Source organism: Hippocampus zosterae, chromosome 3 (assembly GCF_025434085.1).
Source record: "Hippocampus zosterae strain Florida chromosome 3, ASM2543408v3, whole genome shotgun sequence".
NCBI classification, from domain to species: domain Eukaryota; kingdom Metazoa; phylum Chordata; class Actinopteri; order Syngnathiformes; family Syngnathidae; genus Hippocampus; species Hippocampus zosterae.
Window position 1 is genome coordinate 28,256,322 of NC_067453.1, and position 23,394 is coordinate 28,279,715.

Genomic DNA, 23,394 nt, shown 5'->3' on the forward strand with positions numbered 1-23,394 from the left:
AATGTAGGTAGTGTGAAACCAATTGCGACTTAATACTCTATTCACAATCAGTGATTAACTCGTATTCTCCCAAAGTCAGTTAGGTTAGGATTCCGCTCCCCTTGGTAGACAATGGGAACACTGAGAGACTATGTTTAATAGCCAGCTGCCAGCGATTCTTTGCACATAGGGTGCGTCATCACTCGATCAGTTTATGTCTTGGGCTGGTCATATGTAATCCTACCTCTCTCTCTAGCTCAAGGTCCAGTTAAAATGAACACACTATATCTTCTTGGTGGCCATTCAGACCTTCATATACTATCATGGTTTCACTGCGGGCAGAACCTTGAGCTGCTTCCTTAGAGACCCATGGTAATTATGTTTTCACAGACTTTCCTTGGCGTGCTGAATACGGTGGGATGATGGACAGTATAACTGGCTTCTGAGTACCTAATGAAGAGGGATGGGGCCAAGTGTCAAGAAGCTATCATGCTGTAAATGACCCCACATAACAGTACAGAGGTTGAGATGATCCAATTTCAAGATGACAGGAAAAGCCAAAATTAACCCTCACCCCAAACTATCAATTAAAAAAAGGTAGACACAAACTGAAGAACAAAACTGGGAATCACAGTTTTTTCCGCAGAGATAGAAGACAATCCCAAAAAGGTTTGCTGACCAAGACACCGTCACATTAATGACATAAACATGCTGCGCCACGCACACTTCATTCTTACGAAGGGATGATGAGGAAAGATGGAGAATAACATGCTAAGTGACAAGCTAACCTGAGATTGACAAACAATCATGAAACACTGGAATTTAATGCTTGGGTAACCCAGTACACTTTTCATCGAAGTCTAAATTTACAACTTTGAGTATCAAATAACAGGCAATTTAATCGTTAACAGCTGAACAAGACCAACACCGGAAAACGGAAATGAATATGTAATGTTTCGTTTCTGTAGCATTCCGGAATTATCCGGATAAAAGTGTGTCCAACAATCTTGCTTGGTGGTTGAAGACTACGACAGTGAAGACATGGCCCACCTACCTGTATATCAGTGATAGAAATGTAGTGTGATTTAAATGGCAGAGAAAGTTGCTGTGGAACTCCAAATCTGATGGTGCCTGATGCTGTGGAACCTTTAATTTGTTTCCATTTCAAAACATTTTTTTCTCCTTCAAGTTGAGTTTATTTGGAATAATTGGTGGACCAGTGGTTAGCGCGTCGGCCTCACAGCTCCGGCCTCCCTTTGTGGAGTTTGCATGTTCATCCCGGGCCTGCGTGGCTTTTCTCCGGGTACTTTGGTTTCCTTCCACATTCCAAAAAACATGTATGGCAGGCTGATTGAACGCTCTAAATTTTCCCTTCGTGTGGGTGGGAGCGTGGATGGTTGTTCATCTACGTGTGCCCTGCGATTGGCTGGCAACCGGTTCAGGGTTTCCCACGCCTACTGCCTGAAAACGGTTGGGATCGGCTCCAACACCCCCCCGCGACCCTTGTGAGGATTAAGCGGATCGGAAAATGAATGAATGGATGAATGGTTTCAGAGGGAATTTGCCACCTTTAAAAAAAGCTGCCATTAACCGTGCGTGTTTTCTTACATGTCATAAACGAATAAATGGGAAGTTAACCACTGTGATATTCATGTTAAACCAACCAAGCCACCCTCTTAAAACACTCATTTAACTTTAAATACGAATGAGGAGCGACAAAATGGTGCACAGCACCAGATAGTGGGGTACAAGTCACACAAAGCTTCTGACAAACACAAATCAGATCTCTTATTAAGTAAGGAGTCCGCAGTGTTTGTATTTAGTCTCCACATTTCGGGCAGTACTTTCTGTATTTTCCATTATTTTAATTTTACTTTGCAAGCTATGACTATTGAGCTCCAATTTGTGTTGTTGTTGTTTGCTGTTGTAGTTTTCCTCTTAAAATTTTTGTTATCCAAGTGATTGCAAATCTTTTTCCTCGCTTGTATTCCGTCTGTGTACGCTTCCGCCTGGGCCCACCTAGTCAATGTCGACCTCAATTACTGATGCAAATGGTATATTCTGTTTCACTCAGTCAGCGTTCGTGTCATCGGCATGCATAGATAATGCCATTTATGATGTTCAACTCAATTCTGGCAAACTGACTCGAATTCTAAAGATTATGGATTATCTTTCAAACACTACCACGTAAAGATCTGCATAACAAATACATGTCGACTCATCTGTATTAAAATGGTTTGGCAGCAGGGAACATGGCTCAGGTTTCTTGGGAGCGTCTTATTCTCCCAAAGGCACAGTTTCGTTTTAAAGGCCCTCACTGCAGCGTACATGTCTGTGATGGACTGAAGCTGCAGTTTTAGCGCATCTAGATGGTTTGTGATGTCACACAAAAAGGCCTGTTCACACAAAAACTTTGGCTCACGGAGCTCCGCTGTGTCTTTCCCTTTGCTTGTCCAGGAACTGACATATTTCCTCACGCAGCTCGAAACATCTGTTCATTACTTTGCCTCGGTTTAACCATCTCACTTCTGTGTGATACGGCACATACTCATATTCTGAACCACATTCCTCCAGAAAAGACTTGAACTGGCGGTGATTCAGACCTTTTGCTCCAATAAAGTTCACTACTTGTGTGACTGTGGTCATAACATGTTCCATCTTTAGGGCTTTGCCACACAGTGATTCTTGATTTATGATGCAGCGGTAAACAATTAGCTCAGTTCCCAACCGCATCCGCTCCCAAACCCTGCCCACCAGTCCACTCGTTTGACTGCACATTGCTGGCGCGCCATCTGTCGTTAGTCCCACAAGTTTATCCCACGGCATCTTAATTTCAATGACACAGGTGGAAACCTCTTCAAATATGTCATTTCCTGTGGTGGTGCCTCTCGCACTTCATAGCGCGTAGAGCCAACCGTTGCAACCAGGTCTCTCCATCTGGATCTGTTGTGGGCAAGGTGTTGACTTTGTTCCAGGGTCACATTGCAGGCCCCAAGGTCCAGGGCTATTCATAACGTCCAGCCAGCGAGTGCGGGGGGCACCTCTGGGTCGTCTCCAGCGCCAGCTTGCTGGAGGCTGAAGTTCCAAGATGGTGCGGGTTGGGCGTTCCTGGGGCAGGCGGATGACATGGCCGTACCATCGCACTCACCGCATTGCTGCGAGACGGGAGGCTGGTGGCTGTTTCGTTTTGTCTCTTAGAGTGATTTGTGATGTGCTCGGTCCACGAGATGGCTTCAATCCTCCTGGGGGCCCGGGAGTCAAAGCCATCAAGCCTGGCTGAAGCTGATAGGCAGTCTCACTGAACAGGACAGTGTCATCAGCATACTCGAGGTCCTTTAGAATCCAGTTGGCGAGTGGCACTCCAGCAATCCGCTCACAGACTCTTGACATCAGGTGGTCAATGACGCAGCGGGTGGAGCGGGTGGTGCCATGCATTGATTTTAATTCCAAAAGTTCCTCGGTAACACACAGATTTGAATCCACTCCACGGATGAAGACTGACAGTTGGGCAGTATCACACGTGTCACTGCTCTCATCCATAGCGAGAGAGAATGCAACAAAATATTTTCCCTTTTCCATCAGCTGCTCAAATAGGTCGGTGGCAAGATCACATGTGCGAGCAGCGATTGATAATTCTCAGGCATTGCAGCAATAATAAAAAAGGTTTTGATTCCGTAATTTTCACAATTTACATATTTTGCACCCTAGAGAACCATTATAATTCATATTTTTGAATGCATCGTAAACCTAATGTGTAAACATGCATTTCACGCGATTTTTACGTCAATCGCTTTGTTTTCGCTGGGAAAGACGTATGCATGCCACATTGTTGGGTTGAGGTCATTCCAATTGTGCAACTTTTAGGTGGCGCCAGAGGATCGCAAATGAGTTTGCCTTTTTGCAGGAGGCTTGAAACCAATACATTTTACATGAACACATCCGGTCGGGATTGTTAGTAGGGCTTGGTTGGGACCTCCAGACACAAATTTATTTTTCCTTTTGCAAAAAAATCCCAAAGAACTAATAAAAACTATATATGTATGGATAGCACAGATGCCTCTGAACATTTTGAGTCTTTGAAAAAAAAAAAAGAATGTTTGTATAACACAAAATACATCATTACAAAAATTGTAAAATGCGTAACTTAGGGTTTTTGTCATTTGAAGGACCCAAGGGTTAAACAGTCTGTTGTGTCGCCAAAACGTCTTTTCATCTCTTCTGCTATCTGGTGCCTTTGAGTCGTGCCTTTGAGTACAAGGACCTCCTTGTACTTGTTGTGTCTTGTTTCATAGTGTCGTCGTATATTGTACTCCTTGTTGAGAGTCACATTGGCTCCACGTACAAGAGACACAGGGTTGTATTTTAGATTTATTAACAGATATTCTGTCTCCCACCTGTCCAGAAAGCTCCTGTTCCCTGCCTTTTACTTGCCATTTTTGGGAGACATAGCGCGGTACCAGTGGTTGCATGAGGTAGGAAGACTACTGTTAACAAAGGAGAGAGTGTGCCAAAACACCCGCCGAGCATTCTGGGATTCGTAGTATGAGCGGTACGTGAGCTGTATATTACCGGCGGGCCAGCTCTAATAGTTATTTAGTAATGTCTTGCAGGCCAAATATAATTACAACGTACACTGGTTTATACATTTGGTCCACGAGTGCTTTACAAATTTGGCCTGCGGGTCAGAGGGATGTGTCCTCTCGCCACTGCTCTTCTCTCTCTACACAAACGATTGCACCTCAACAGATCCAGCTGTCAAACTCATAAAGTTCGCAGACGACACCACGGTCATCGGTCTCATCAAAGACGGCGACGCTTCTGCGTACCGCCAACAAGTGGAGCAGCTGGAGCTTTGGTGCGGCCGACACAACCTCGGGCTGAACACGCTCAAAACTGTAGAGATGATCGTGGACTTCAGGAAACATTCTTCTCCTCAGTTGCCCCTCACACTATCCAACTGCCCTGTGTCAACCGTCGAGACCTTCAAGTTCCTGGGAATCACAGTCTCCCAGGACATGAAGTGGGAAGTCAACACCATCTCCATCCTGAAAAGGGCCCGGCAGCGGATGTACTTCCTGAGGCTGCTGAGGAAGCATGGCCTGCCACAGGAGGTGCTACGACAGTTCTACACGGCAGTCATCGAATCAATCCTGTGTTCTTCCATCACGGTTTGGTTTGGGGCCGCCACAAAAAAGGACAAAATCCGACTTCAACGGACAGTTAGGACGGCAGAAAAAATCGTTGGCACCGCCCTACCCACTCTTGAGGACTTGCACACTGCAAGAATCAAGACAAGGGCACGGAAAATCCTCCTGGATCCCCCGCACCCTGCCCACCACCTTTTTCAGCCACTCCCCTCAGGCAGACGCTACAGATCCATGCGCACCAAATCCAGTAGACACTTAAACAGCTTCTTCCCTCTAGCCATTAACTCCTTAAATAGTCACTGACAGTCACTCTTCTTGCACCACAAAATGGTACTTCAAAACTAGTGGTTACTCTAAAATGGTTCAATGATTTTGTTGTTTACGATGATACTAGTGCAGCGTGTTATACCGGAGACAAATTCCTTGTGTGTTCTACATACTTGGCCAATAAAGATGATTCTGATTCTGATTCTGAGTTTGACACCGATGTCTTTAGTGGTCTCAAATTGTATACATACTGACACAGGCACATGTACATTTTACCAGGCTGAAGAGGTTGTCATTTCCCACCCACTTCTTTCCCTCTGAGATGAGTGACAGCAAAATCCAAATATAGCCCATCTGACAGCACCCTTCAGAGTAACCTGCTTGATGATCAGCTCCTCAAACACTGGCACTTCAATGCTGATGTCAACAGCAGCAATTTTATTGGAGTAAATTGATGCATTTCATACAATATACAGTACATCTATAATGACTATAATGAGTCTGCTGTTATGCAGGATGGTATAGAAAACTTAACAATATGCTGTAACATTTCACATCTTAAAAGAATGCTTGACAACAAGTCGTAACCCCCCCCCCCCTCCCACACACACACACATTAAAGGAACTATTCATGAGCATCATTATTTTTGGAGGTCTGTCAGGCTGTAGCATATCTTCTGTGAGTGATTTAATCCAAGAGAAATCACACAACTTTGCCTGCTCTCGAGTTGAATAATCTCTTTCATATTAACACGTTCACTCCTGCAACAAGAATTAGCATCTTCTTTGATTCTTTTTAAACCTGAACCCCAACCGACCTGCCAGTTTCCCTCCAAATTTAAACTCCCCAATTTTTCAGAACTTGCAGATCGCATCCACAAATCCTGCCAGCGCCATCCTCTTCCCACAATCTTAGTCATTTCCTGACTTTCCTCGCTACTTCGCCTCATCTCTGCGATAATCCACTCTTCTCTCTCCACCTCAATCATACCATCATTGTTGAAAACTGCATCTGTCACTCCGATTCTTAAGCTATCTGGTTCGGACCCCATAAATCCAATAACCTCCACCCTATCTCCAGTCTATCATTTATTTCAAAAGTCATGAACAAAGTAGTTGCCATTCAAGCCCACTCCCATTAAACACACAACAGCCTTTTACAAGCCTTTTCATTCCAGTTTTTGCCCCCTCCACAGCACTGAAATAGGTCTACTATAAATTTCCTCATTGCAGCTGACTCATCTTCATCCTCCTTGACCTGAGTGTGGTGTCTGACACCATCTCAAACACCATCCTCCTTAATAGAGGTCTCCTCTGACATCACCCATGCCGCCCTAGACTGGATTAATTTATACTTCGAAGACTGCACTCAGGTCATCCAGCGAAAGTCCTTTTCATTCAAGTCCCACCCAGTTACTTCAGGTGTGCCTCACGGCTCTGCCTTGGGCCTTGTACTTTTCAAATTTCTCCTGCAAACCCAGCATCTGCCTCCCTGATTCCTCCCTCACCCCGTTTATCAGAAATCAACTCCTGGTTCACCCATAACTTCATGAAGATTAACTACGTTAGAACAGATCTTTTGGTTAGTACAAAATATGCAACTTGAGGCTTGTAATGGTGTTCAAATGGTGACTTGATAAATCACTCCATTCCATTTTGTATTTTTTTCTTTTTTGGGTGGGGTGATGGATCACTTAAACATTTTTCAAGCGGGCCAATGAGTGTGAGTGGTTGTTCGACTATTTTGGATGTGTGCTCTGCAATTGACTGTTGACTTGTTGAGGGCTCAGATGTAAAATCTATTATATGCACGATTTCCTGTAAGAGACAGAAGAAGGGGGCAATCATTTGTTATAATTAGTTCATGGGGAAAGATTTGTCTCAAAATTACTCTCAGAAATGAATCCGCAATTTAGAGCCACAAATATATTTATTGGTGAGTTTCATGTTTCACCAAAATATGTGCGATTTTCAAAAATGTTTTAAATGCATTTAACGTGACTCAATTCTGCATTTTTCAAGATATTAGACGTGGAAAGACCATGACTCCGCTGTCCATTAGAAGGCAGTGTTGCTATCTCTATGCAACGGGGGAACGAACCGTATCCTGTTTCTTGTTTAAAATTGGGAATTGAAAAATGGAAATAGAGCCTTGATTTTTTTTAACACATGCCTTTTATGTCTTTTATTTTAGTTTTGTTCATGGTCTCTCTCTCTCTCTCTCTCTGTTGCAGTTGCAGACGTATTCCCGCAATAAACGAGGCTTCACCCTCGTTAAAGGAATTGGAGGTCAGTGCGGGGAGCATCACAGAAGTTTTTCTCAAGGCTCTTTCACACATCACTGCATCTGATTGCTCCTGCAGATTGTTGAGATTCTTAGATGAATTGGGGATTACTAGCCCAAGACGGCTCCCCACCTTTACATCAGCCACTTAGTTCTGCAAAGACGGGAGGGAAATATTAAATAGGAAGTTGTTAAAAAAAAAAAAAACAGACAAATTGGATTAAGAAATTTGGTGGCATTTTTCCATTAAAACAAGTAATACTCTGGCAAGAGTGTTAGCTTTTTTTATGTTGGTGTGTTTAATGTATAACACTATATATGACGCATGGAAGGCCATTGCGTTATTAATGCAAATAATAGAGTAGTATAAAACTATGTAATCTCCCACGCCATTCACCCATGCATCCATATTCTAATCCGCTTTATCCTCATGAGGGTTGCGGGCGTACTGGAGCCTATCTCAGCTGTCTACGGGCATTTGGCTGGGTAAACCCTGAACTGATGGGCAAACTACGGCCCGCGGGCCGGATCCGGGCCGTTGGTCTTTTTAATCCGGCCCGCCGAAGATTGGTGTACAATTAAGGTTTGATTGCATTCATTTCGTTTGTACTTGTAATGACAGGTATTTTAACACCAGGTGGCGCAGTTACTTCAAGTTGCAGAGTATATGGAGGGAGGGGAAGATGGAGATGACCGTGGAAGGGAAAGTGATATATATCTCATTAAGCGAAGTGGGTAACAAAGTACGAAACATTCAGGAGACGCCTGGAGTTGGAAAGACTCAAATCTACGAGACTTTGAAAAACAAGGAAGCGATTCTTAGTCCGATTCTGGCAATTTCCATGCTCAGAGTGAATTGCTTGTAGCTCGTTGCGCGACATCAACTGAGCAATGTTGTCATGTGTGGTGATCGAGACGAGGTAAAGTTTGAGACAGTGAGTGAGAGGAAAGAAAAGCCACCAGGTCTCTTACTCGTCTCATTTTGTAGCAAATAGTCCGAACTTTGTAATTTTTGGATTTTTTTTTTATATACCTGTACTGTCTGCTACAGTTTTTGGGCAATATAATGTTGCACTTGTTGCTTGTGTTGTCACACATGTATGTTGTTAACATACTTGGACATTCATGTAGGACATACAATAGTTGTTTCACTGTTTTCTTTAAAAAATAAAGTATGTTCACACTTTAATTCTTTTGTTCTGTTAGATGTGGACTGTCAACCTATGCAGTTTTTTATATGTACCGTATCTTGTGCTGACCCGGCCCACCTGTCAAACCCACCCCTTATGTAGAGTGTTCCATTTAACCTTCCACGCATGTTTTTGGAATGTGGGAGGAAACCAGAGTACTCAGAGAAAGCCCGTGCAATCACATGAGAACAGGAAGGCCGGAATCAAACCCTGCACCTCTGCACTGTGAGGCGGACGTGCTAACCAGTCGAGCATTATACTGCCGAAATTGAGCCACACCTTTTTGTGGGTGGTCGAGGGGATTATAATAGCTACTCCAAAGGCTGAATTTCCTGTTCATTGTATGTAATTACACATATTATGTTTGTCAATCTACTGCTTGAGATATAATTCCCGTACAATCTCTCTTATAAAGCCGTTTCATTCCACTATGGAAAAAACATGAATTGTTTTTGCAGTACCCGATACCCACAAAGAGGCAGAAGCAGCCAAGAAAGAAGTCAGGAAAGTCTCTTAGCCACCAATGTCTGCACAAAACAATCCAAACCCAAACTGACAGCCACAAACCACACTGACAGACCTCCATTGTTCCTTTGCAAATGGCCAAAACACACCTGTCTCTGGCCAGAGAGAATGGGGGGAAAGACAGACGGGTCGAGTAGTGCGCAGGCAGATCCGCGTGACCAGAATTGCTCATCACAATATATTCAGGTACCGGTAGTTTTGCTTATTCTGAAGGTCTGCAGCTATTATATACTACATGAAAAACTGTCACCTGCAAGCCTGACAAGGTGAGGTTGAGAACTGTGGCTGATGTTTGATCTCAGCGACTTTCAACAACTTGTGTTGGATATTTAAAACAAATCAATGCAACCGACCGACACGGACAAAGGGACATACATAAAACTGTTTTAGCCTAAAAGTATACAAACTCAAAATGTTCAAGTGATCAAGATTATGACTGGGGGAAGCAGAAGTCACCTTGCAACAATAAACACTTGTGAGTCCTCCTGGGCGAAATGTGTGAGTTCTCTAAAAAGTCCCAAAACATGCACCAGGTGTCCATTTAAAGTGCAGTCACTGTGAAGTTGGACCAAATGCCGAAGTTTTGGTGTGAGTGTGTTTCTTTTCTTCCCTAATAAAAGCCAGCTGTCTGTGATTATTCCGCCACCAGGACAGAAGTGAAAGGAAATCATCCAGATGTGAACCGAACTATCTACTTTCAAGTTCTATTCACAAGGTTTACAAAACAGATCAAAACTTTCTGACTATAGTTTCTAGACATTATAAAATGTTAAAAAAAAGATATTTTACTTGACCCATGAACTAAATGCTTATCATTCATTAATTTGTTCCACACTGTGGATTTTGGTTCGCACATTTGCCTCAGAGTACAGAAGATGAGGATTTGTAATTGAAATAATATGCAATTTCCTCAAAAATAATTTGATGTAACACATTTGAATCAACTTCAACACATGTACCGTATTTTCGCGACCATTCGGCGCACCGTATGGTTGGGCGCCGTCTCATTAATGGCTGCTATTTCTGTATTTTACACATAGACAAAACGCACTGTATTATTGGCCGCAGTTTTCAAGTGGTAAAACATACGCCAGCTTAAACATACGGCATCCATGCGCGCACGCTAAAGACACGTTAGCTTGAAGCATACGATAGCATGCCGAGACATACAGATACAAGCTAAAAACACGTTTTTAAAAAGGCAACGGAAGCAAAACTGAGTTCCATTGTATTTTATTTAGCCATCGTACAATGTACTCACGTTTTTCGATCAATCATCACCCAGAAATCCATCAAAGTCCTCATCCTCTGTATCTGAATTGAACAATTGTGCAAGTACCGGTAATCCATCAGCCTTATACCATCCTTATAGTCGTGAAAATACGGTACATGCTTGAATTTGATTAATCCAACGTTTGTTTTTGTCAGTGGAGAAGACTGCTTGAAGTACATGAAAAAAGGACTGAACACATGGAATCCCAAATATACTTCTTTCCAAACGTGAACCCTACCTTCTGTCGAATTTCTTCTTCCATTTTGATGGGGGAGCCAAACTCAGCCACTTGTCGGACCCCCTCACTGGCATAACCTCCATACTCCCAGAGCACATAACCTCGAGTGTGGGATGCACCAATCAGTGCAGACCAGTGGTTGGCCCTTCCTGTAGGGCAGAAACATAATAAATTCTGATGGGTGAAAACGGTGACAGTTACTGTGCCAAACCTGACAGTATTCTGTGTCTTAAAATAATAAAGAAGGGCCCGATGTAAAGAGTTGTCTTGGTTAGTCCAGTTGAAATTTCCTCAACTGAGCCAAGACACACAGTTTACATCAGAAACATGTCATGTCACATCAACAAACAAAAATGTCCCAAAAGGCATAAATACTGAAATAATGTTGACATATTGTAGGGCTCTATTTTATTACTCAGCGCAAGTCTAGCATGAGGCGTAGTCTAAATTTCTGCAGCGGCAGGGTGGAACTTGTTGTGGTATTTTCACAGAAAGGTGCAAGCGGGTGCAGCGGGGCAGAGTAAAAAAAAAAAATTATCTTGCGCCATTGTGGTTGGTTGTGAACACAGCCGAATCCTCTTACTTTGTTTAAATGAATCTCTCGGGCATTTGTAGTCCTTCACATGGTGGAAGAAGAAACAAATTTACGTTTGTCGTGTGTCAGGTCATGCTGTGCAAAAAAAAAATATGTATACAGTATCAGGTACTGCAAGCAGACCCCTGTGGGCGGATGACGTAAAGTCAACTCGGGAGATCACACATACATAGCTTTGCCATGTGAAGTGGGATGATTTAAAAAGAAAGATAAAGGCAATAGTAAGAAAAATAAAATATTCAGTGAATTGATTTTACAATGGGGGGCCCGGTAGTCCAGTGGTTAGCACGTCGGCTTCACAGTGCAGAGGTACCGGGTTCGATTCCAGCTGCGGCCTCCCTGTGTGGAGTTTGCATGTTCTCCCCGGGCTTGCGTGGGTTTTCTCCGGGTGCTCCGGTTTCCTCCCACATTCCGAAAACATGCATGGCAGGCTGATTGAACACTCTAAATTGTCCCTATGTGTGAGTGTGAGTGCGAATGGTTGTTCGTCTTTGTGTGCCCTGTGATTGGCTGGCAACTGATCCAGGGTGTCCCCCGCCTACTGCCCGAAGACAGCTGGGATAGGCTCCAGCACTCCCCGCGACCCTAATGAGGATCAAGCGGCTCGGAAGATGAATGAATGAATGAATGATTTTACAATGACAATGCTGTACTACTTTTCTCTGAATGAAAAACAATCTCATGCGTAACACATCTGCAGAGCTCAGAATCTGTGCCCTGACATGTGCCAAAACTTGTTACAGTGGTGACAGTAGGCATCAAATGTAGACAAAGTTAAGACTAACCAAGCTCCCAAACATGCCAAACGAGGTTGCCGCCGGCATAAAACTCAAGATGCCCAAGGTTTTACCCTGAAGCACAGCTGCTAGCTACGAAAATAAAGCCAATTGTCTAAATTTCACAACAAATGCACTTGTGTGCAATCTAATCAAAACTGATATACTTGCAAGAAGCCATCACTTATTCTCTTGTATAAATGACAAGAAGTTATTTGTACCATCTGCCACCCATTGGAAGATCATTTGAATGTTCTACCGCTCACTATCGCTGGCATACATATTTGGACAAAGATTCAGTATTTGTTGTAAATTAAAACTGACTTTTGAACCAGTACCCGAAATGGGGTAATTGTTGTAAATTATGCCAGCCAACATCCAATTTTGGAGAGATGGAAAATATTTTGTCAATGAAACAACAACAGTAATTTGATTGGGACTCACTGTTCTGAATTAGGCCAGCCAACATCCAATTTTTTAAGGGCGGAAAATATTTTGACAATGATTATACAAAAATAATTTGGTTGGGACTCACTATTCTGAATTAAACCAGCCACGGTCCACATTTTTTCGGGCTTGAAAATATTTTGGCAATGACTGAACGAAAAGAATTTTGTGAATTTAGCATTGTGTGTGTGTGTGTGTGTGTGTGTGTGTATGTGCGCGTGATGTTATACCTAATTCAGGGGTTCTTAACCTTCTTGGAGGTACCGAACCCAACCAGTTCAAATGCACATTCACCGAACCCTTCATGAGAGAAAACTAAAAATATTATTCAAGAAGATGACAAATCATGGAGATAGGACGCTGTGTCCCATCTTCGTCCATGTTTTAAATATTTGTCTGACCGCTTTCTTTTTCAACATAGCATGTATTACAAAAATTCTAAAAAATGTTCTTTAAAATCACATGACGTACTATCATGACAGTCACACGTTGACGACTGAGCGAACAAAATTTCCCGCAGCACTGATTGGACAAGCAATGTCATGTGATCATCTGCAGCCAGTGGTGGCCAAGAGGGTATGACGTAACTAATTGACATGTTGAGTCGGGTGTGTCTTAACCTCCATGGCAGAGGCTCCGTCGAACCCCTGAGGCCGATTCACCGAACCCCTGGGGTTCGATCAAACCAAGGTTGAGAACCACCGGCTTAATGTTTTAAGAGACAAAAACTTTGGACCACACACACTTATCAGAAAAAGTATATAAATATATAAGAAGACAATTGTTAAAACCATAAAGTAATAAAAAGTAGAGTACAATGAAGAGAATAAAAGGATTCTCGTCACCCACACACAAAAAAAAGTCAAACTTTCCATACTTGAGCAACAGCGGTGTACAGTACATATATGATGATGCTGTCTCAATCATGTACTGTGACCCCCCCCTCCCCCCGCCCCTTCCCCACATCTATTGGGATGAATTCAAAATTACATACAGTATATGATGTGGCACATGAAATAATTCTTTACTTGCTCGCTATATGTGTGCACAAACAGTATACTGCATGCATGCTTAAGATGTGAGCTCACTGGGATAGTCTTTGGGATGCACTTTCTCCGACCAGTTGCCATAGAAGGTGAGTCTGTATTTGGCTGTCCCGCAGGCACAACACTCCAAGGCAGGGTCTGCTGTTGCCACTCCTAACACCCGCTCTGCATAGAAAAGGTTGAGTCACATGAGTTTCAATAAAAAAACAAAAAAACAATAAAATAATCTGAAAATAAAGCAAAATCCTTGTCAAGATACCATCCCAAAACACAAAGAAAATGCATTCTGAGTGTTTGTCCAAATGCATGCATAATGGAAAAGTACAGAACCAAAGATAAACTGGTGGATAAATGGTTTTAAACCTGGAAGTTCACTCATCCATATCCATTACTACCTTTGACAAGCGTGGCAATGACGGGATGAGGCTGTATGAATAGTTATGATATAAAATTAGCCTGAAAAAATATCGCCATGTCAGAAGAGGATTTTTTGCCTAATTGTTTGAATCAGCATTTTCACAAATAAGCGAGTCCAATCCCCAAATGCAAAGGCAATGTTTAAACCAGACATGTCCAAAGTCCGGCCCGGGGGCCAAATCCGGCCCGCGGTCGAATTTCATCCGGCCCTCAGCCCCTGTCATAAAATCAGTGCCGTCTGGCCCGCAGGTTGTGCGCAATGGAACACGTGTTGCATTGACTGAGGTCTCGTAGACTGGTGAGTGATGTTTCATAGAGTACTGCTTCCCTCTAGTGGCTAAATGAGTAATAGCATTCACTAAATGAGTCATAGCATTTAGACACTAGAGGGCATCACTCACGAGTTAACAAGACATCACTCCGTGTTTATATTGACTGATATGTCATATTTCAAATGATCCTTGCAGTTGTGGATATGTGTATTGCTTGTTCATTTCCCTGTTGTTCGAGTCAAAGGTTTTGTGACTATTGAAAAGTCATGGTGATACATTTTATGTTTCAAATCAATCAATTTGCACTCAGGAGACTTCCGTTTAAGAAAAAGTCAAGTGAATAAGCAGTTGCATGTGATATACCTGTTTCAAATGAACCAAAAGAAATTCTTAAGATTGTTGAAATTCAAATAAAAATGGAAATGTGAAACAGACTGGCTTACTAAAATTTGCTGAACAATATTGTTGTTCAATGTAAAGAATGTCAGCCAAGGTCGGCCCCCCGACATTTTACCACATAAAATCTGGCCCCCTTGGCAAAAAGTTTGGACACCTGGTTTAAACAGACAGGCGGCATTGTTACAAAGGGATTTTACTCAGCAGCGTATGCCCGGCAACCCGAAGGCTGAAACACAGCTCTGTGGTAAAACACAAAAGAATATTTCAACACAGGCAGGGAGATGCCCTCACGGCTTTCCTGTCTGCCTCTCTTGGCGTAATTGTGAAAAATGGCACAGAGAAACCGCGAGATCCTGTACGGGCATGAAATAAAATGAGGCATGGTGAAGCTTGGCCTCATATTCGGTGGTCAAGGGTATGAGCAGAAAGGAGGAAGACCGTGATAGGCAGCTGTCATTACCTTTCTCGCATAGCCGGATGGTAAGAGAGCCCTCGTCCTGGAAATAGATGATTTTCTTCTGGACAATGCTCGCCCTGAAGACAAAGAAGAAATAAAGCACAATAGGGCATTCCACGTACAACATTGTTGTACCGATATAAATCCATGTCATCTTGCAAGGAGGATACTTTGGTCCTCAAAACTCACTTGTATTCTTTGGCATTCGACTGGGCATGACTTTGATTTGTTCTTGATTTTACTGTTTGGTGCTTTCTACCGCCGTTATTACCGATTTGTCTTACTGTTTATTGTGCATGTTAAATTGCTCCATGTATAGCACTTTGTATGCAGCGATGGCTGTTTGAAAGTGCTCGAGAAATACTAATGACTTGACTAATTTACTTATGGCTTGGGCGGGCAAAACGGAATAATTAGCAATCTTATATTCCGTATACATTAAGTGAACGAGAGAACATGCCTTGGAATGTTAAATGAGGCCTTTATTGGTTGTCAAAGCAACACTACTGTATTCGTTAAATTGCCGCAATTTGAATTTTAAGAAATGATGCCGTGCGGAGCAAAGCTACATCTTTACTCGGTGAAGTTATATTCTATTTACAAGGCAGAAACCACAAAATGCATAAATCAATATTTTTATACCTGAATTGCTTTTAGAGTATATAACATCCCTTGCAATCGGGGTGTAAGTTTGCCCTGTCTTTAAGGTGATGCCCATGTTTTGCACCTTTGAATACCAGTCGAAACCTTGCACAGACTGCGACCGAAATGCAACCTTTATTTTTGCAGCCTGCGAGAAGTAAGAATTTCATCTGCTCACATTTGTGCGAGTGCATCTGTCGGAAAGACTTGGGTGGTAACTAAAGTGCAATTTCATCAGATTCGTTTTTTTCACCAACATGGACCAGTTGCCACTCGCTTTCGACATCCTGTTGAACCACACTGTAGAGAAGAAGGGGACCAGTACGGTAGTGATACGCACAAAGGGAGAGAGAGAAGTGTTGTGCTCGCAAAAGCCGTCATCATTTCTAAGGAGGCGCACGGCAATGAGACCGACTACTGACAATGACGCGAGGGTGCCTGGCGTGCTTGATTGCCTAGCTGTTCATTTCGGTTACAGAAGATAGGGACTTGGATGGATTTGAGGATGAGGACTGATAAAAATATGCTGTGAGTACCTTGTTAAACACTTCAATAAAGTACAACCAAACTCAGTTTTGCTCCTCTTTGCCTTTTCAAAATCACACGCTAGCGTGGATCCATGCTACCGCATGCTAGTGTACGTTTTACCATACCTGCGTTTTGTCTCTGTATTAAGTACAGAAATAGTACCCGTAATTGACACGGCGCCTTTTAATACTGTACATCATATGGTTGTGAAAATACTGTAGCTCAAGGGTACTAAAAAAAAAAAAAAGCTAAGACCTAAATAAATCCGTGGGTGTTGTGCAAACCCACATTCCTTTAACCTCCATCGTTGCATGTTGTTTTTGTGTCATTGTGCTCAAAATTGGTTTTGATTGACCCATTTGTCAGGGTCCCAGTCTTGGAATTAATAATAGTTTAACTTGGCCTTGGCATGGCATTTATTCTAGGACAGATCAATTTGTGCATGCTTTATTTTTTGAATTTAATGACTATGATTCAAGGCGGCCCGGTAGTCCAGTGGTTAGCACGTCGGCTTCACAGTGCAGAGGTACCGGGTTCGATTCCAGCTCCGGCCTCCCGGTGTGGAGTTTGCATGTTCTCCCCGGGGCTGTGTGGGTTTTCTCCGGGTGCTCCGGTTTCCTCCCACATTCCAAAAACATGCGTGGCAGGCTGATTGGACGCTCTAAATTGTCCCTAGGTGTGAGTGTGAGTGCGAATGGTTGTTCGTCTCTGCGTGCCCTGCGATTGGCTGGCAACCGATTCAGGGTGTCCCCCGCCTACTGCCCGGAGACAGCTGGGATAGGCTCCAGCACACCCCGCGACCCTACTGAGGATCAAGCGGCTCGGAAGATGAATGAATGAATGAATGCTTAATATCATTTTAAGTCTCTCTATTTCAGGCCATGGCGGCCCGGTAGTCCAGTGGTTAGCACGTCGGCTTCACAGTGCAGAGGTACCGGGTTCGATTCCAGCTCCGGCCTCCCGGTGTGGAGTTTGCATGTTCTCCCCGGGGCTGTGTGGGTTTTCTCCGGGTGCTCCGGTTTCCTCCCACATTCCAAAAAATATGCATGGCAGGCTGATTGAACACTCTAAATTGTGGTGTAGGTGTGAGCGCTGATGGTTGTTCGTCTCTGTGTGCCCTGCGATTGGCTGGCAACCGATTCAGGGTGTCCCCCGCCTACTGCCCGGAGACGGCTGGGATGGGCTCCAGCACCCACCGCGACCCTAGTGAGGATCAAGCGGCTCGGAAGATGAATGACTATGATTCAAATATTGTGTTTTGCGATAGATCAACAAAATACTTGGATGCCATCCATAACTGACTGCACTACAGATTCCCCCAAAGCGTCACAAATCTGCACTGAATGTTTTGTCAGTCTGACCTCTTTAGCACTAATGGAGAGGGGTTAAGAAAATTGGGCCTCATCGCGAGACACACGTGTATCTTTTGGTCCCGGGTTATATTTTTGAAATTCAATGAAACACTATTTGAAGAGTTCCCACTGCCATTATGAGAGGATGCTTTTGCTATCCAGGAACACTCCTGATTATACTTGGTGGCGACCTTCATTTTACAGATAACAGCTTTGATGATTGTTTATTTTTTGTATCTTCATATGTGCTCTTAATATGAATGTGAATATCTCATTTTCATAGTGCACTTCTTAAGGCTTGTGTAAATGTTTTACCATTCAAAAGCACAATTTAACTTGCCCCCATTCTTGTTCTCGACTTACATTCTTTCAATTTTGGTCTTGACTTGCTCTCAACCTCATCATTTCGGTTTAATCTGGTGCATTGACTAAATTACCCGCCTCAACATGCACTGTGCTGCATATCCGACAGGGACATACATCAGCATATTGTGATTAACAGTTCATTTAGTGAGTGTGACACTCAAGCTGGGAATCCAATTTAGCATTTGAGATCTTAAAATGTTTGCCATAAAGGTCTGTTATTATTACGTGCGTATGGTAGCAACAGGGTCTTGGGTGCTTGTACTTGATCATGCAGAGACACATAAAACGGTGTTATTAAAGTGAGCAAAAACACATTGACTGGACACAAGGGAGGAACTGGAGACATTATATTGAAGTTATTAGTTATATTGCTTCTATAAATCGAACAGAGCAAATGGTGCAATAAGGTGACTGCTTAGGCATGAAATTGAAAACAAAAGTGAAATACAATATACAGAACATCACCATGCTTCAATTGATGACTCCATAACATATTCAGTGTTGCTAATGGTCAATTTGTGTGCATCATGTCATTTAATCACTCAATGAACCATCCATCCATCCATCCATCCATCCATCATCTACCGCTTATCCCCGGGCCCGGGTCGCGGGGGCAACAGCTTTAGCAGGGAAGCCCAGACTTCCCTCTCCCTAGCTACTTCTTCCAGCTCTCCCCGGGGGATCCCGAGACGTTCCCAGGCCAGCTGGGTGACATAGTCTCTCCAGCGTGTCATGGGTCTTCCCCGGGGTCTCCTCCCGGTGGGACATGCCCGGAACACCTCACCAGGGAGGCGCTCAGGAGGCATCCGAATCAGATGCCCAAGCCACCTCATCTGGCTCCTCTCGATGTGGAGGAGAAGCAGCTCGACTCTGAGCCCCTCCCGGATGACCGAGCTTCTCACCTTAGCTTCTCAATGAACCAATACAATTCAAATCAAAATAAAAAATGGAGGTGGTCATGGTGTCTAGGGTCTGTCAGCTAGAGGGACATGCAATGTCTTTCTTTTCTTATTTTTCCTTGGAAAACAAACAAACAAAAAAAGTAGTGATATTCCCTTACAATTCCTGACTGAAGATGACAACGTCAGGTCAGAAGTAAGACAAATCACTGACCATGCAAATATTGCATCCTATAGCTGTCAAGATGTCACCATCCAAAATGAAGCAAGATTTACTGAAATTGTGGCGACTAAAACAACAAATGTGGACTGGACACATTTTTTTGTGTTATTGCCTCCCATTACCCCAAGACCAGTTTCTTGAAGAGAAACAAACTCACAATATACAACAGCCACATTCAACGCCATGGTGAGTGGCTATTTGTGTGTGAAGTGGCTTTTTTTTGAAAAACAAAAAAAAGCTGAAACCAATCCAAGGCACAAAAAAACGTTTGGTAAAGCTGGATAGATGGAATGATCTTACATGATCAATTACTGTAATTTCCAGACTATAAGGCGTTACTTTTTTCCCCAAAATTTGAACCCTGTGTCTCTACAACACACAACAAACTGATTTCCAAAGGTTGCACTGCACTGCGGTGAAGCTGAAGCTTGTCGGCAAATTGGCCTCATGTGACAACGAGAGACTGAGAGCTTCTTTGTTGGGGGGGGGGGGGGGGTCTGCCTTTATTTAAGAAAAATAAAGGTTTTTAAAAGTCCATCTGTGTGACCTCTTTTTATGCAAATATACCGTGTTATAGTATGGACACCCAGGGATATGAATTAACATAAAGCAGCCAATGTGTGCATAACTTTCGTTTTATGGCTAAATTTAACTGCTTTTAATCAGGTGTGTTTTCTAGTGTGGAAATTATGGATTTCCAATCATTTTTATTTGCATTATTTACACCAACAACTATAATTGTGATATACTTTACAAGTAAGAGTATTTGTAGATTCAGCTCATGCTAAATTTATTTTTGGCCTCAATACTAGAGAATAATGAGTCCCGACCACTACATTATGTAATCTCGTCGTGGGAGAACTGTAAAAAAAAAAACAAATGAACTGAATAAAAATGAACTTTAATCCAGCCGTAAGGGAAGAACTAGAACTCTGTAAAGAAGGAGGTTTTTTTTAGGCAACATTTGGCATTGAAATAGTTTTCAGACTTTGGCTTCAATATTGTGTACAGTACTTTGTGCTTCCAAAAACAAATTCCTCACAGTCCTCACAGCGTATGTCCTTGCAAGTGTTTGTGAATGTTTAAAAAGGTCATAGTGTCCTTCTGGTAGTTGAGGTTGAGTTCATCCATATATGCTCTGAAAGAAAAGTCTTCCTACATGGGTGGGTAGGCAAAAAGAGCCAAAGGACATTGAGAGAACTTTAAAGCGGAAAGACAAGTTTTCCAACCCAGGTTCCAAGAAACTTGTACAAGCACTATATACAAGTCCACCACCTCTCTCGAAATGTTTGTCCATGTTCGTCTCATGTCAAAAGTTCCGCTGAGTCTCGCCATCAGTATTCTCATGCTGTTGCTGCAAGAACAACAGGAAAGTCAACAAACTGTCAGCTCGCCCACTGACAGCAAATTGTGAGTTGAACTGTTGACGTTTTCTAAACTCTTCAGACTTAATGCAGACTGAGATATAAGTATTGATCACAGAACAAAAAAGGGAAGGAGGTGTTGGTGGTTTCAAAACCTCAGTGAACTAAATGACTCCTTTATTCCTTAAAGTGGCATATATCCTCTCACGTCTACACCTCACCATCTCTTTGTTGGAGCATTAGGCTGTGGAGACTTTCACAATGACTCTCAATGTCCTATTGTGCAAAAACGTTTGCATTTGTGTGTCAGGGAAGAATACTAAAAATGTGACTTTTGGGCAGGGTTGGGGGGGGGGGTGCTTTAAAAATGTATTTGAATAAAAGTTATTTGTTACCCTTTAAAAAATTTAGTTAGTAACATAATCCAAGTACCATAATATTATTGTAATGGAACTTGAATACTTTTATTAATTTTGGATGACTCCCAATTCCAAATATGCAAAAAAAAAATAATCAAACAACAAAAATCGATACAATATGAATTTTTAGCTATTTTATTTTGGATGTTTAATATGCAACTGCATATTGTTGCAAATATGCAACATTTGGAATGCCAGAGGAAGCAACAGCATCCGCCTGAGCATCCATAATTCAAATCCAAAGCACTAAGAACTAATGGATGCTTGGACACGTTCATCATTTTGACACCATACAGGAAGTCAATGTTTTTCAAACCCTGTGCCTGTGACATGGTCAGGTGTGAGAAAATATCCAATTCGTATGCCCGTGCGGTCAATACTCGTGGAGTACCCTACCGTACCGCTAGAGCAGCAACAGCTAGCCAATTGCCATGTGATTAGACTAGAGACGAGCGAATTTGTGACGCATGAATGCAGGATGACGGTGAAACAATATGAAAGATTATAAAAATACATTTTCCTTTGTGTTTATTTGTTTCCAATTCAAGCTGCTATCACAGAATTCTTCCATGTTAATTGAGTAATTGCATCGAGTTTGAACCAATAGGTGTTTGAGTTGGCGGCATCCTCAAAAATATAATCGTACCTGGCTTTTTCGATGACATAGCCAGTGAGAAAAGTTTACTGAAGCACCGCAAATTATTAAGGAGGTAGCTCTTAAAACATCCAGGAATAATTTAAGACATTTGTTGGACTGCTCAGAGAAAAACACACTCAAGTAAAATGTTGATGTAAAAATGAGTGTTCTCTGGGTGCAGTCAAGGTATTTTTTATTTTTTTTATGTGTCTGAAAATGTGCCTTGTTGGCATTTCTTCAACAAATGCTCGCCCATACTTAATGGGGGCACAGATGCGCTACAAAGGACGTACTTCTTTTTTATAATTCATGGGATTTAACCCTCGTAGTGCACCGCTTGCGATAAATGTAAAATGATGTCTTTAAGCATTCAGAAAAACACGAGAGAGCTGAAACTTATGGAGGGGTTCTAAAATGGCCTACATTTCATGAAGTCACCGGCTGATAGTTCTCAGGCATTGCAGCAATAATAAAAAACTTTTGATACCTTAATCTTCACAATTTACATATTTTGCACCATAGAGACCCATTATAATTCATATTTTTGAATGCATCGTAAACCTAATGTGTATACATGCATTTCACGCGATTTTTACGTCAATCGCTTTGTTTTCGCTTGGACAGACGTAAGCATGCCACATTGTTGGGTTGAGGTCATTCCAATTGTGCAACTTTTAGGTGGCGCCAGAGGATCGCAAATGAGTTTGCCTTTTTGCAGGAGGCTTCAAACCGATGCATTTTACAGGAACACGTCCAGTCGGGATTGTTAGTAGGGCTTGGTTGGGACCTCCAGACACAATTTTTTTTTCCTTTTGCAAAAAATAAAGAATAAAAAATCCCAAAGAACTAATAAAAACTATATATGTATGGATAGCACAGATGACTCTGAACATTTTGAGTGTTTGAAAAAAAAAAGTATATATTTTTTAATACATAATACATCATTACAAAAATTGTAAAATGCGTAACTTAAGGCCTTTTTAATTTGGAGCACACAAGGGTTAAAAGACTTTGCCATTGGGGGGAAAAAAAAATCCATCAAGTTTGAAAGTTAAAGTGACAGCCAAGTTAGAGGAGGTTTGGATGAAGTGGAACACAATTTGTATGGTGTTATGCTGAATCTTTGTGTTCCTGTTGACGAGGGACAGCGACGGTAATTGGAGGTGAATTTGCATAGCAGATGTGCCTTTTTGCAGACGACAAACACCGAGATCGATGTATGCCATCTGTCAAGAGAGAAAGTAGCAGATAAGTTAAAACTAACAGCTGGGAGTGTACCAAGGAGGCAAAGGCATGTTCGTGCATCTCACTCAGCTGCGGGAGAGTCATGGAATTTCTCTCTGGAATTTAGGTGAGGAGATGAAAACCACACGGATGAGAAAAAGCGAGAGTTGTCAATGAAGACAGAAAAAGGCAGCCAATGGAAAAGGCAGCTTGCAACAGGTTTCTGTCTGCTGGTTTAACAAATGAAAGTGAAGAAACTGACATTTAACCCGAAGCCAATTGGAGTCACAAATGTGAAGAAGTCTTTCACAGATCTCCCGCTCCCGTTTTATGTATTATTGAAATGATGTTTTATTTCTTTTCCCCATTTTGTGCCTTTGCAAATGACCCTCTTTAAGTCGAAAAACACAAATAGTCTTCAGTACACA

General features: G+C 42.4%; 1 protein-coding gene and 1 long non-coding RNA gene across 2 annotated transcripts in view; one reads left to right on the plus strand and one right to left on the minus strand.

Annotated features, from left to right (window-relative positions):
* spon1b (spondin 1b) overlaps positions 1 to 23,394 on the minus strand; it is a 60,037-nt gene that overhangs the window by 21,297 nt on the left and 15,346 nt on the right. The window contains exons 4-6 of the mRNA XM_052062049.1: positions 15,316 to 15,389; positions 13,810 to 13,932; positions 10,904 to 11,052 (exon numbers count right to left, since the gene is read on the minus strand). Of these exons, the coding sequence (XP_051918009.1) occupies positions 10,904 to 11,052; positions 13,810 to 13,932; positions 15,316 to 15,389 (346 nt within the window). The remainder of the gene's footprint in view (positions 1 to 10,903; positions 11,053 to 13,809; positions 13,933 to 15,315; positions 15,390 to 23,394) is intronic.
* Positions 1 to 23,394, plus strand: part of LOC127598387 (uncharacterized) — a 182,553-nt gene that overhangs the window by 6,072 nt on the left and 153,087 nt on the right. The gene's annotated exons all lie outside the window — the stretch shown is intronic.